General features: G+C 37.8%; 1 protein-coding gene across 1 annotated transcript in view; it reads left to right on the forward strand.

Annotated features, from left to right (window-relative positions):
- The window catches only part of prex1 (phosphatidylinositol-3,4,5-trisphosphate-dependent Rac exchange factor 1), a 113,970-nt gene that overhangs the window by 44,407 nt on the left and 53,712 nt on the right, over positions 1–15,851 (forward strand). Inside the window, exons 4-8 of the mRNA XM_052094518.1 lie at positions 4,740–4,844; positions 5,228–5,329; positions 5,597–5,758; positions 10,082–10,215; positions 11,331–11,446. Of these exons, the coding sequence (XP_051950478.1) occupies positions 4,740–4,844; positions 5,228–5,329; positions 5,597–5,758; positions 10,082–10,215; positions 11,331–11,446 (619 nt within the window). The remainder of the gene's footprint in view (positions 1–4,739; positions 4,845–5,227; positions 5,330–5,596; positions 5,759–10,081; positions 10,216–11,330; positions 11,447–15,851) is intronic.

Below are 15,851 nucleotides of genomic sequence, written 5' to 3' on the forward strand. Positions count from 1 at the left end.
TACTTCCTGTAACAGTGTAGTACCCCCCAAAAACTACAATTTAAAAGACAACATAAACACACATGACGGACATTTCCGTAAACGATCTCATGTCCGCAAACAGTTGACCTTTATACCTCGGAGGCTTGATTAGCCTAATACGGGACCGGGTGCGTAGGATCACGACCCGGCCCCGCCCTCCGCTCTGCCACACCCACGTTTGCAGTGCGGCCATTAAAAATCTCAAAAACAGATCTTAGCGCATCATAGAGGTAGTTAAAAATGGTCACGCCGCTCAGCTACAGCGGAGCGAGTGCTGCATCGATACACTTTGAGAGTGTGTAGAGCCATGGAAAGGACACTGAATTAATAAGCTGTTCCCTTGAATGAGAATCTCAAAACAGCCTGGGACGAGGTATAACTCGTACATGAAAGTACAAGTCGTCCTTTGATCTATTGATGCAAATCCCAAATGTTTTGATTTGTGTCAATAGATCAAAGGATGCACTCTTACTTTCATGTACTCACACTTTCGATTCCGTAATTGACTCATCAATATCTTTTGCCATATGATAAAATATGGTTTGGATGCTAAATGTTTACATAATTCACTGTATTCCATTAAATGATTAAGATCCTCAAAAGGCAGGACCCTTATGCTTTGGAGTCAGCTGCTATAGTTCCTCATATTTTATACATGTTTGTTTAGTTCACTTTTATGCCACAATGTTTGTACAGCATAGAAAATAATTAATAATTGAAGATGAAACAGAAGAACACAAAAATGTGTTTGAATTTCATTAAGACATAAGCTACAGTATTCAATAGAGCATGATATACTACACTGTAAAAAAAAAAACGTTTTTGCCAGATCAACTTAGATTTACTCATTTGTTCAGATAACATTAGAATAAGTGTTTTTATTGAGTAAATTAATGGCACAATAGCAACATGGCCGTAACTACCATTGAGGACACCGAGGTCATGTACTCTGTTTTTTTTTGGGAAGTGTCGTTTCATTGTGAAGTGAAAATAGCCGACGAGACAATTATCCTTGCGTCAACGGACCGTCACGTGACGCGTACTTGCAGATACCTCTGTCATGTCAAAACGAAAGTAGTCGGCTGTTGCGGAGTGTTTCCTAAACCAATTAAAGAACGCAACGCAGTGTGTCGCACAGCTCACATAAACTTCAATACCCACAAATCCATTGTTCAAAATAAACTTGACGCTATGTTCATTTCTGCCTGTGATTTTCATTCAAATGACCGAAAATGAAAAGGCTGCAACAAACTAAATGATCGTTTGGAAAGCCAGAAGAAGATGAACAGACAAAGAGAAGGAGGGAAGGTGAGAAAGTTAATGGTTATGCAGCAAATAGCCTACAATATGAGATGCAATAGGGCTAGCAATGAGATTCAAACCTATATCCTACTGAAATGCTGAAATCCAGTGGAGTTGCAGCTAGCTAATCTGCACTGACAATTAAGATAAATATTATATGGATAATTAATGTGTTGTGAAGTGATGGATATTATCCTTTTAATAAGCATGGCCCAAACATAACCTATTGTTGAATGATATTATGGTCAGTTATTGCCAGTATAATAATAATAATAATTAAACAAGTCTAAATAACGGACCAATATGGTCCGCTATTTAGACTTGTTTTATTATTATTATTATGTTAAATTCAACAGAGACAGGAGAGAGAAGTCAGGCAGTCAAGGAGGAGAAAGAGTTAAAAGGAGAAAAGGGGGAAATAATGGGTAAAGGGCCCTCCCAAGACAATCAAGATGTGACACAAGATGTGTGAGTCAGAAGGTTCAAGCTTTGCAGCCAATGATGCTGCAATATATAAATACAGAAGCCACTACTCTGATGAGAAGAGGCAGAGCATCCTTCAAAACAAAAGCCACAACTACCAATAGGTTATAGTTCAACAGTTCACACCCAGATACAGGAAAACACACACACACACACGGTGCACAGTTTGCACATGTTGTCAGGTATTTTTGACCTCGGTATTTGAAAAATCCTGGTTACGGCCTTGAATGGCAATGCACTGATATAATGTAAAAAAGTATGAATTCCACATTGTTAGTTTACTAGACCTTTTTATTCAAAGGTTACTTTAAGTTTAACCAAAGTAATTTCTTACAGTGCATAGTTCAGCACATTACTACATTCACCATGTTCAAAATACATCAAATCCGATTTGTCCCCTTTTTAAATAAGTAAAATAAAAATTCAATGACCTATTTAACTTGAAATGTCCCAGGTTTTCATTTAAAAAATCTGGTCAACTTACTCTGTTCGAACCATTGGAATTTGTTGAGTTGCATGTGCTTTCTCTAAGACTGCACTCCTATTGGCTCTGGCCTCAGGTGGGTGATATGCAGGTGCTGTCAGTTAAAAGCTCCTGCCTGGTGTTTGGGCTGGGTCTTTCGAAAGCCACCATCAACCCAGATGTGCTATGTGCCTAAGGTTCGGGACTCAGGTGGTCCGCCTACAAGACTTCTTGCCCCCACTGTTTACTTTGGATGAGGAGCTGTCGATGCATGTGTTTTTTATGCCCTCTGCAGGCATTACACAAATGCCAGTTTAGGGTGTCGGATCAGTTCTTTGTTTTGGAGGATGCACAAAAGGCATGTCCGTCTCCAAGCAAAGGTTCACTCACTGGATTGTTGATGCGAGTGCCCTCGCTTATGAATCACAGGGCGTGAGATGCCCTATTGGTGTGAAAGCACATTCAACTAGAGGCATGGCCTATCATGGACAGGGACAAATGGTCTGTCCTTGTAGGACATTTGCTTTGCAGCAGGTTGGTCGTCACAAACACTACGTGGCGTCCATCTCTTCCAAAGTCATCTCTGTCTAGAGCGCTTATTGTTCCAACACTCAGCAGGTGAGCCCAGGCCCTTTTATTATAGTCAGGCTACTTAATATATGTATATTTTGATACAGCCACTTGTATATATGCTGTTGTTGAAATTATCCCCCTTAGAAGTCACAAGCACTTCCAATAAGGAATACATTTCCTTTCCCAACCTTTGGTTAGGAAGGGGTTACATTTTGATTGTGTGTGGATTTATATGGTTCAAATGGATTCCCAGGCTGAGATTAAATTCCATTTGGTTTTCACCATGGGGGGTTATTCATTAATTCATACACTCCAAGATATGTTTTTAATAAGTCACCATCCTGTAGGCCTGTGACTTCCTATTTTTTTTTTAGGTGTTTATACCTCAGGGGTTATGATGTCACGTAGTGTGGCGTGATGGGACTCGGTTCCCCATAGCGATTCTCGTAATATTGAGTGAACTGAATCGAAAGGGAATGTATTAGGTTACACTTGTAACCTTGGTTCCCTGAGATGACATTGCGAAATCTAGCCGCACTACTACTACAGAGTTTCGAGGTTTGAGTGATGCACTCTTGTCCCTCAGTCAGAAAATTCGGAAGAAATTTCACGTAGTGTTCACGTACCCCCTTATATTGGCCAATTGCACGTTTAAAGGGGTGTGGCTCAAACACCATTGCCAATCTCAGGATACCCGTTGTTGTTCAAGGGCTTCAACTAAGTCGTCAGAAGGAATTCCCCACAGTGATTCTCGCAATGTCTCGTTCCCTTCATCTAAGGGAACCAAAGTTACATGTGTAACCATAGAAGTTACAGGAAAAATCCAGCACATCTGGCACAAACTTCTGCCACCGATTGGCCTGATTAGATAATTAGATAATTGAAGTAGGTGTCTTTGAGTGTGTATTGTTTGTTGTAGTTTATATATTGTGTGTGTGTGTGTGTGTGTGTGTGTGTGTGTGTGTGTGTGTGTGTGTGTGTGTGTATATAAACATACACAAATTTTAATTAGTGCGACATTTTTGGGGCTCAACATAATTGCCATACATGTCTGTTATTCTTAAATGTGAAAAGAATCAATAGGTGTGTCCAAAGACAAAAACATACATGCAGTTAAATTATGGACCTATAGAAATTTGTTGAAATTACCACAGGCTGAGGTTATTCTGCTCACTTTAACCTAAAGAAGAGTTGCTTTATCTTTTATAACTTGCAACTTCCTATTTCCACCTAGCTTTTGCAGTCTGTAGAGAAGGTGTGGCTTTTAGACAAAACCTATGCACTTTGATTTCACTTCCTGTGTTGTTTCAAATATTGTAGGGCATAATGAAAGTGGTGAGGATCCTCGTTGTTTCTCTGAAAGTTTCACTACCCGAAATCTTCCCCTTCCACTTCTCAACTCCATATTTAGAGAATGGCGAAAGTAGGAGGTGACATTGAGCTATACAAAGTGTTTATTATCTTTTGGAGATTTCACATAAGAACGTGAGAATAATAAATAGGAGTGTGCATAAAACATGCTTATCTGACAATTTGTGGCATGTATGGATGAAATATTAAAACGCATCACTAACACAGAGTGAGTGTTGATCTTGTCAAATCTAATATCCCTCCTGAAAAACCTAAACCATCCTAATATGGCTTGGTTTTAGCTGGTTTATGCTGGTCTAGCTGGTCTCCCTCCCTGGATTGAATGTGGCCAAAACCTCTTTTAAACTAGCAATACAGACCAGGCTGGGAGAACAGGAAATAAAAAAATATTTATTTATTTATTTTGCGAGGAAGGTTTAACATTTTCTGATGTTGAACTGTATAAATTGGTAAAAATCCATTGGTAAAATCTATAGAAGTTTGCATTGTAGTATTTTTAATTGTGACTTCGTTTTCTCTACTTCAGAGGGAGCGTTTCTCTGTGTATGGGGAATACTGTAGTAACCACGAGAAAGCACTCAGACTACTGATGGAGCTGAACAAGATCCCCCACGTACGGACTTTCCTGCTGGTAAGCACCTTTACACCTGATCTTTATCATTGGAAAAAGTCCATTGCTTTTCATTACATCAGATTCTGATGAAGATCCTTCAGATCACAGATCAGTTTCACTTCTGTCAGATTTCTTTAGTGGTATATTATATATATAAAAAAGATATAAAAGATCAAATTGCTACAGGAAATAAATTGATCTCTCAAATATGAAGTGAAACTCCTACCCAAGCCTACTTTAACTTTTCATACATAATATGTGAGAGAGTTTCATTTAATGTTTTCCATGGGAAATCCTTCACTTAGAATATTGTCATGAGTCAATAGCTTAATTCAGATCAGTCCTTTATGGGTTGTTGCAGAACTTCAATATTCAGTTTTTTCTTCTATTTGTTTATTCAGCACCTCATGCTTTTGGGAGGTAAAAAGAGCACAGATGTTCCTCTTGAGGGGTACCTCCTCTCTCCCATCCAGAGAATTTGTAAATACCCTCTACTACTCAAGGTACGGTTCCCCCTTGGAAGGATAGCAGAGCATATGCATTATGTGTTAAATATATTTATTAGTGGTGCTTGGTAAGGTGATTAATTTTGACTTGGCCCAGTAAGCAACCACACAATTGTGTGTACGGTATACCATTTTTAAATGGTCATGTTCAAGAAAACAGAAAAGTAATAAAAGACTGCATGTAAACATTACTGGAGGTGAGAAGTAGATAGCTGATATGTATAACAGTGTAACACAAGCATGCACCTGCTGTCTGCCATTTAGGAGCTTTTGAAGAGGACCCCTAAGAAGCATCCAGATTACCCTGCTGTAGAGGAGGCCCTGCAGGCCATGAAAGCTGTTTGCTGCAACATCAATGAGACCAAGAGACAGATGGAGAAACTTGAGGCTCTTGAAATATTACAGTCACACATAGAGGGCTGGGAGGTGAGTGGAGATGTGAGGTGTGTTTTTGTCTCTCTTGTAATGTTGTTAAGGGGTATAAGTATATTTTTGACCAATTTGGTAAAACCCCTTTGTGTAGAGTTTATGTAATAAAATTGAATAATTATTTAAATATAGTTTAAATAATAGGTTTTTTACAGTTTGCATTTTTTGAATTTGGCAGACGCTTTTATCAAAAGCAGCCTACACTGCATTCAGTGTTTACATTTTATCAGTTTGTCAGTTGTGTTTGAATACACACATGAAGATAAAACTACAAATAACCTAATTTAGAACTTAATCCAGTGACTCTTTAATACTTCTCAAGTTCAAAACATGCCCATATTATAACTTTGTTTTAGTGATGTCACTCGATTACAAGTTTTAATCGCAATTAAACAGAGATTTTTAAAATGCTGAAATATACTAAATATACTTCTTTTCTTTCAAAATGCATTTCTTTCTTTATTAGTAAAGAAGACAAAACAAGGTTACACTTTATTTTACAGTGTCCTTGTTACAGTGTAAAGCCCAAAGTATACTTAGTTTTTGATGCCGAACGTGAGCTTGTCAAAGTTTACGCACAACGATAGTTTGGCTTTAACTCCTTCTGACCTGCAGAAGGCAGCACTGAGCATCAACTTCTTCGTGGTTGTAACATATCTGTCCTCTGAAGACAGAACTCTTCGTCTTTGCTCAGTGTCTGTACTATTTATTTCCAGGAGTTATGACCCATAAAAATTAATTTTATACTCTTTCACAGCAAGGGTAGGTATCTCTTAACCTCCTCACACAAGTGCTCTTCAATGTGGATTCCAGTGTTGTTGTAGTCTCTTATGCTGTTTGCTGTCATTTGTCTCTTCTTCTGCGACTTGTGAATACCCAGGGCCCTGTCTTGCCACCTTCTGGCAGCTCTAGTTAAGTGCACGGTAATTCCTGACACGTGCACATTCTTCACTTTTAAAGGAACGCGCGGTTAGAAAAATTGGGCTGCACGTGTTCAGTGCTCAAGCACTCTGCTTATGATGAAATTTGCGTCGCATGTCCATTTCTGTCTGACCTAAATATATTTTGGGCTTAATTTCACAAGTAATTACTTATTATTATTCATTTACAACATGTATGTACTATAGGTTTACGGTTAGGCTAATAATTTACATTGGCATAATTGACTATTCTCTTACTATTTATCTGTTCATGTAATACGTGTAACAATGACACTGTAAAGTAAAGTGTTACCCAAAACAATATTAACAATATGATTGTGGCAGGGCGGAGGGCAGGGCCAGGTCGTGATTATACACACCCGGTCCCTTATCAGGCTTATCAAGCCTCCGAGAGGGATAAAGGTTGACTGCGGAGGATTGTGCAGGAGAGAGAGATAGTTTACGGACATGTCCGTCATGTGTGTTTGTGTCTTCTGTTTAAGTTTTATATTAAACCATTATTTATATTGAAAAGCCGGTTCTCGCCGCCTCCTTCCCGGATTTCGGCACCAGTGTAAAGAAGTCAATGCGTTGTCAAGCATTAAAACCCCATTATAATCAATGATGCTATCTACACTGGAATCGTCTGTTGTGGTGCATCGCGCCAACAGTTAACCTGGTGTCCCATTTCAGATTTGTGCCTGCACTGGCACTACTATTGCCAACAACACAAATAAACGGTTTAAAAAATTTGTGTTGATGCGTCCAGTGTAGACCGCCTCAAGCCACTGCGTCGCATCAACGAATGTTCCCAGTGTAGATAGGGTGTTAGGCTGAAAAGTACTTGATTTCTGTCACAAGTTCCATCTAGGCTTGTTTTGTACAATAAATAGCATTAATACCAAATAGCCTTTCCCCATAACTTTATCACTAACAATCACTGCTGTATGTGTATTTTGGTGTGTGCATCAGTGTAATGGTACCGCCCCTGATTTCAATGAAAGAAAGAGTGGTCCAATGAGGAATAAAAGGATGTGCTGCCCTAGAGAACATTGCCACTCTAGGCAAATGCCTTTGTCTGGAAATGACTTGAGAGCTGGATAATACTTAATGTAATGAACTTAACAAGTTTTTTGAGCAAGTATAGTGTCTAATGGAACCAAATAAAAAATGACTAAAGCATAGAAGTTTAAACTGGAAATTATTGAGAATCAAATTACCAGACATTATTTTTTTTCACATGGAAGGTAGCGTAACACTGTTCAAATTTAACTCCTTTGTGTATGTTTCCTGGTTGATGGTTTATAAGGAAAAGCATAAAATGACAAATGCTTAACTGTAATTCTTGAACAGGCCTGCAGCAGTTATTTACAGTTAGCTTGCATGTTTTGTTTTAAAAATGTCTAGTTTAGAAAAGTGTCTCAATGACATTGTGCTTTATTTGATCAGTTTTTAAGTGTCTGCTGACATTTTTTTAGAGGAAGTCTTAATACAAAGACCTGTTACCATGTAGATCAGTTAGTTTTGTGTAATATGCATCACTGTGACACCACAAAGTCACTTTCCACTCTTTCTCTTCTGGTCTCTCTTTTAAGCACTTTTGCTCGTCTTTCTTTGCTATTATACCCACTGTTTTCCTTTTCTTATTATTTTCTATACCATAAGAACTTCTCTCACTTTTTTACCCTGTCCATTAACCCTCTGTATTGATTTATCTGATGCATACTGAGTGGCTGTACAAAGTGAGGCATTTCTATCGCTGGGAGTCAGCCCTAAGTGTACTTAGTGGTGCTGTTTAAAACTTTCACCATTGAGTGCATCCTGGACCATTGTACCATAATTGCTGCCCTTGTACTGCATTCCCATCAAGAAGACCAGGCCCTTTAAGACCCAGAGCACTCAAGATCCAGATCAGACCAATACCTCTCAATTCAAGAACAAGGCTTTCTATTTAAATTAACTGAAACTGAAATTCTAGATTTATTACATCATAGGTGATATTTAAAACTTGATGCCAAATAATCTCAGAATTTGAACATGTTGAGAGCAAGGTTTCTGAATATGTTTTCTGGTTTATAAGCTAATGCATTAAGTTTCCATTTAGTCCTGAGTGTTTCATCTTTATTGGTAAATAGTTCAGAACAAGCAGGAAGCTGTTTCCAATCTCTTTCTAATTGAACCGTCTGGGCACACCATTGATTAAGCAGAGAAAATGGATCAAACACACTCTCACACGCCCACTGAAGCATACCTTCCAAGCATAGAAAATCACATCCTGTACAGAGTCATCATGGACTTCGCCGTCTGAGCGTATTCATTTGTTATGGTCTGAGATATTGAACTGGAAGCAGTCTCTGTTTACAAAACCTGTCAGGCCACCTCTTACCCTTAAAGAGAGAGGGACTGCTCTAATGTTGGAGAGAGATATGGAAGGTCCTGTTTAATAGGCCCTAATTTTAATAGGATTTAAAAATTTTACGAGACACCGTTAATCTAATGCAAGTAGATTGTAAACCAAGGCAAATCTAATATCACCTGTTGATAGAATGGATATATCGATTTTACACTTGAATGAATGGATACCTGCATCATTTAAATACTTAACTGTTTCTGTTAGTTCTGCTTCATGAAACACAAGCAACAAATCACATGGGGAAAATTAAAGTTGCTGTTGGAAGTGGTATTAGGGAGGCCAGCAGGGCCTCTCTGTGGTCTGTGTGGGTCCTAATGCCCCAGCACAGTGACGGGGAGACTATAGTGAGACTATAGTAAAAAAAAAAATTAAAAAAAAAACTTAAACCGAGGTCCTGACTCTCTGTGGTCATTAAAAATCCCAGGGCACTTCTCGTGAAGTGTAGGGGTGTAACCCCGGTGTCCTGGCCAAATTCCCCCAATTGGTCTTTATCTGTCATGGCCTCCTAATAATCCCCATCCCTGAATTGGCTACATCACTCTACTCTCTAGTGTGTGTTGGGTGTTCTGGCGCACTATGGCTGCCATCATATCATCTAGGTGGATGCTGCACACTGGTGGTGGTTAAGAAGTTTTTCCTGTACTATTTATAGTGCTTTGAGTGCCTAGAAAAGTGCTATATAAATGTAAGGAATTACTTGTGACAAACAATTATGGTGAAAATACACAGCAGTTTTTTAGCACATCTTGTAATGTTTATTTGAATGGGTCCTCTATAGATGTTAATGTAGTTCAACTGGTAAAGCATGGCATTAGCAATGCCAAGGTCATGGGTTTGAATCTCAGAAAACAGACATACTGATGAAAATATATATCTTGAATGCACCAAGTCATTTCGGATATAAATGTCTCCTTAAGGCATAAATGTAAATGTGAGGTGGATGTTTTATCCAGACTACAACTAATGTTTCTTTGTTCTGTTCTCAAGGGGACAAACTTGACTGATATTTGCACAGAACTTCTGCTCCAAGGCAACCTTTTGAAGATATCAGCTGGAAACATCCAGGAGCGAGTCTTCTTCCTTTTTGACAACCTCCTAGTCTACTGCAAGAGAAAGTCCCGGTTAGACTTGCATGCAATACACAGTACTCATTAGAGCTGGGTGATATGCAAGAAATATGTTCACAATATATATCTTTTTTTAAAATATTGCAACATCCGATTACATCATCAACCACCATTTTATTTGCCGTCACGCAATTATCCGTCTACAACAGGTGGACAATTACTATTACAAATTAAGATCTAAAGACAATTATAAATGTAAACATAATAATGATGATAATAATAATAATTTAATTTTAATAATAATTTTAGGTTCAAGGTGAACTTGTTTATGTTATGTATAGGTTATAAAGTGAACCTGCAGTTGCGTTAACAATGCATGTTAAGCGCAAACTGCTCTGTGGAAATTAAACTTCGAGCACCTCCTGAGATGGTCTGTGGTCATTTGTAGCATTCTTATAGACAACACTATTCTTGATAGCAATTTTCAGATGACTAAAAACAAAAGAGATAGAGTGAGAACTCTTTACTTGTGTGTCTCGCAGACACACTCCCGCTCCCGACTTCCCAGTTCCATGGTTTTTAACCTTTCTGATATTGGCGATCATTGTCTGTCAAATGAGTGTGTCAATCCTCATTGAGGAATTTGTCAGATATTGTCAATATCCGATTACATCGTCCTGTCGCCCAGCCCTAGTACTCATATTATTAGTGTTATTCACCACCTTTAGATACCAGTGTCAATAACAGTATTTACATTGCCAGTATTGCTTGCATTAGTTAATCATATCATATTAAAATCATTTTATATTATTAGTTCTTAATCGTGTTACCTGAATTATTCATGTCAATGACGTGACAAGCTTTATTGTAGTTACACAATACAACAAAATTGTTCAACTTAAGTTGCACAATTAATACAGTTTCAGGATGTTAAGTTGTAGTTTGACAGTGTTTTCCATCTAATGGATATTATTCTACTAAAACCAGATAGAACTAATATTCTTCTGATTTGTTTTAATCTAGTCTGTAACATTGGTAACTGACCTGCATAAAATGCATTGGGTTACTGTTACATTTTCCCCCAGTTGGTCAATAATTTTATTGAAATGCCCATTCGATAAATGTGTGAAAACATCAATACTGTTTTCATTCTTTTTTTTAACATGAAGTGCGTCAGGGAAGAAATCCACCAAGAGAACGAAATCCATCAATGGGCCACAGTTTGTGTTCAGAGGCCGCATCAACACTGAGGTCATGGAGGTTGAGAATGTGGAAGAAGGAACTGGTATGTTTTACTTTTCAGAGCGTTTCCATGCACATCTTGCGTGCACACACTGATAGCGATGAAGGTCATGTTAAATGCTGTTCTTTTATCAGGGAAAGGTCATAAGCAAACCTGATCACCTTGCATGTAAACATCTTTACCGCCGTTATGGCTGCTTATTCAGTGTGCGCATGTCTGGATACATTTTTGTGTAAAAACCAGATGAAAGACAAATTTAAAATCTGAAGCAAATGCAGTTTGCTTCAGTTTTGTAATGAGCCAATTTTTGATAATTACCAGCATTTTGTTGTACATGTAAACCCACTCAGTATCTAAACTTTTTTGCTGTACAAATAAAAGGGATAGTTCACCCAAACATTTTATTTTGTCATCTTTACTCACTCTCATGTTGTTCCAAATCCATATGACTTTCTTCCATGGAACACAAAAGGAGATTCACTTTCATTGTATGGGAAAAAGATTGAGTGATTCAATGAGGGTGAGTAATTGATGAAAGAATTGTAATTTTTGTGTGAACTACCCCTTTAATAAAAGCATACAAGATGATATGTCTTATTTGAGCTTTGTTTTCTATCTGTGTGTTTGCATCCTGCTATACAAATATACAAAACAGCTCTGTTCATGGGAGGTTTAAGGGAGTTTCCTGTATGATATCTTAGTGTGTTCCATCTGAACACCATGTGATACTTATTATGAACATCACAAGCAATAAGCAAAACCACTGAAAGGGAACTTAAGATGTAGAAATTAGTATTGCTGTGCCCTGAAGATATGATCACCCAGTGCTTCTTAGAGTCAATGGACCTTCGCTGTGCTGAGCACATTGGGACCCTCGTCAAAGGTGCTGTTGAGCCGAGCATGAAATTCAACTCTCAGGGGAAGTAACGGTTGCTCTTCTCACCTTTTGCTCTTAGTCTTTCACCACACCTTAAGTGGCAGGGTGGAAGTGCAACTTCTCTCTCTCGCTGTCTGTTTCGTTCTCTCGCTCAAGCCACATAGAATAACATCCTCTCTGTGATGTGAAAAACAAACCATAGGGCTGTCACAGTACCAGCCTGAACTGCACGTGTCTTATCTTGATGCAACCAATAGAATCATATGTTTTGTGTTTCAGTCTACTCAGTGTCATGTTTATTGTTCCTGGTTTCATATGACATCCAACATCTTGGATGTACAGTATTATGGTTGCCTTTTGGAATAATATTATAGATTGTGGGTGAAAATGGAAGATAATGGGTTTGAAATTGAGATATTAATCTTTATTGCTGTTTTACTTTTATGGAAAAATTCTTAAAGTGATAGTTCACCAAAAAATTTAAATCATGTCATACACCGTGTCTACAGTAGTTTGTTCTTGACATTTAAGGCATTGGTTCAATCAAGTTCTACAATATTTAGCCGCAAATGTATCTGTTACCAAATTTGGTAGATGCAAACATGAACAGATTGTGTGATGACAATACTTAAATCATGAGAAAATCTGTGCATGTTAGAAGATAATACGGCCCTGACTACAATATATGTTGTACAATAAATCATTTACAACGTTGGGTTGCCTTTTGATGTCGAATGTAAAATCTGGGTCCTGCAGCAACACTAGTTGCGAACCTCTGGTCTAATTTATCCCAGTTCATTATTTGCTCGCCCATACAAACCTGTATGACTGACTTTTATTCAGCAGAACAAAAAAGGTGTTATGCAAAATTTTAGGGACTGATAATCTTGGTCACCATTTACTTTCAATGCATCTAGGGCTGTCACGATTATGAAATTTGGCTGATGATTAATTGTTAAACAAATAATTGTGATTTTGACGATTAATTGTCTGTTTAAAAGCCATGAAAATTAATTGTCTCTCTTAGGGCTTTCACGATTCATGTGTGCTTCATACACCATAAGAATACATTTGTACATAATCAAATATATAAATGAAATAAAAATAAGACTGGGATATACTGTATGATATCATTTTAAAGCTTTAATGCTACATACATGCATACATACATACATACATCACACACACACACACACACACACACACACACACACATTCATTCATTCATTCATTCATTGTGTGTGTGTGTGTGTGTGTATGTATGTGTGTGTATGTATGAATATGTATATGTAAAATATATGTCTATACATTTCCATTGTATAATAATACTGTATATTATGCAAACATTTTATATTTCTGTCCTAATTTATTCACTTTCACATGGATTAAACCCATGAGCCCTTATTCCTCATGAAGCAAACCCTTGAGATTTCGTTTCATAATTTTATCACTCCACAGAAATAGAATAAGCATGCATCTTCTCCTCTGTGTCACTGTAGGTCATTAACACTGCATGTATGAACCTGTTATGACAAGGAATATTTCCATTACACATTCGTTTAAAGTGAAGCTGGAGCTCTTTGCATTCACAATCAAAGTTTATATTAGTTTGTTTTTATTTTCTTGGGAGTTTGTCGCTGCTGAACGATCGCACATCAGAGTGCTTGTTCACACATTCTTCCGGACAGCAGCTGATCTGGTTGACATCCGAGGTGCGGTTCAGTGATGCTCAGAGTTCAACTGAATGAGACACAACCTCGCCGTTCATGGCATCTTAAAAATTATTATATTCCCTTAAAATTACCCTATTTGGGCATTAAGATGTGCTTGGAATTTAAAGTACACAATGATCGTGGTTATCTCAAATAACCACCATCAGATGATTATTTAATAATTGCTACAGACCTAAATGCATCCTTTTTCCATATAGCGTGAAGGGTGACTGAGGTTGTTCTTTTTATGTAATATCTCCTTTTGCTGTCCATGGAAGAATGATGGTCTTACATGCAGTGCATTCAGAAAGTATTCACAGGGCTTCACATTTTCCACATTTTGTTATGTTACAGCCTTATTCAAAACTGGATTAAATTCATTATTTTCCTCAAAATTGTAAAAACAATACTGCCCTACAAAGCAAAAAGGCAGTAACTACGCAGAGTGCAGAACTGAGAAAAATGACTTTAAATTTATCCTGTCATCCAGCCTAAGTAGTTGTAGGTAGATTATTGGACATGTGGCTGTTTTGTTACTTTATATTAGCTTATTCTTTGTACATATCAATCCTCATATTTAATTTGATATTTTACCCCTATTTTGCAGTTACTGTATTCTTGCTTTGTATTACTTACCAAAAACGTGGCACCATACCAAGGAAAAAGGCGGTAACTACAGATTCTCCAAAAACTATTTTGCCACAACTTGGGCTCTGGGTGTGTTATACACTGTATTTGAAATAATTGGAACCATTTGTTTTCCTGAACATGGATATACCAAACCCAAACTAATTTGACCATTTTAGGTCAATATTTTCCACCCAGAAGCTGTTCTGATGCTGAAACGGCTGCTTAAAGTCTCACATTGCTAAGCTGTGTCAAGGCCCAAATTGGAAAAATGTATTTTGAATAGGACCACATGCTTTTCTAGTTATTGAATATTTTTCCACCGCTGGTTGGATTATAACTTTGTGACATGAACAACAAAATGATGACATGGCATCGGCGATGATGTGAAGTTACAGAGGATAAAGTTACAGCTAGGAGCAGGGAGGATCAGGGGCAGGTAAGCAAAGCTATTTAAAACATCAGCCTGTCAATTAGCATAATGCTATCTGAATGGACCTCTGAGAGGAAGTCCCGCCCTGGTGGCTGACAGGTGTTTATATTGTGATAGCCTAGCCTCTAAATGTTTAATCTGTCACTGTTACTTACCATTCTCCGGGTATTTTCTTTTCAATGCCATTTCGACCATCTTCTTTCCCCGGCTTTGTGCCATCTCAAACAAAATTTGCGTGTAGTTAGAAGTGTGAAATCGCAAATGTTAAAACCGTCCCGTGAGGATGCCGCGAAGTCAGCTGTGTGTGTTCACCATGGAAACAGTAACTTCACTGCGCAGTAACACGGTTATTTTTTGTTAGGTAAAACATAACAAGAATACAGTAATGGATGTTACTGTACTCTTGCTTTGTTTCACTAGGGCTTTTTGCAGTTACTGTACAAACGACTACCATTTTTCTCCAAAACGACACACGTTTGAGATAAGATGTTTTGTCACATAACAAAGGATGCCTTGAATGTCATGAAAATGATAATAACTCATTTTTGACCAAAAATGCAGTTACTGCCTTTTTGTTTTGTAGGGCAGAATACCGAAAATGGCAATGGAAAAAAGTTTGTTTGAAAATCTTTGCAAATTTATTAAAAATAAAAAAAAAAATAAAAATCACATGTACACTCAAAATTGAGCTCGGGTGCATCCTGTTTCCACTGATCATCCTTGATGTTTCTACAACTTGATTGGAGTACACCTATGGTAAATTCAGTTGATTGGACATGATTTGGAAAGGCACACACA

Source organism: Xyrauchen texanus, chromosome 27 (genome assembly GCF_025860055.1).
Source record: "Xyrauchen texanus isolate HMW12.3.18 chromosome 27, RBS_HiC_50CHRs, whole genome shotgun sequence".
NCBI classification, from domain to species: Eukaryota; Metazoa; Chordata; class Actinopteri; order Cypriniformes; family Catostomidae; genus Xyrauchen; species Xyrauchen texanus.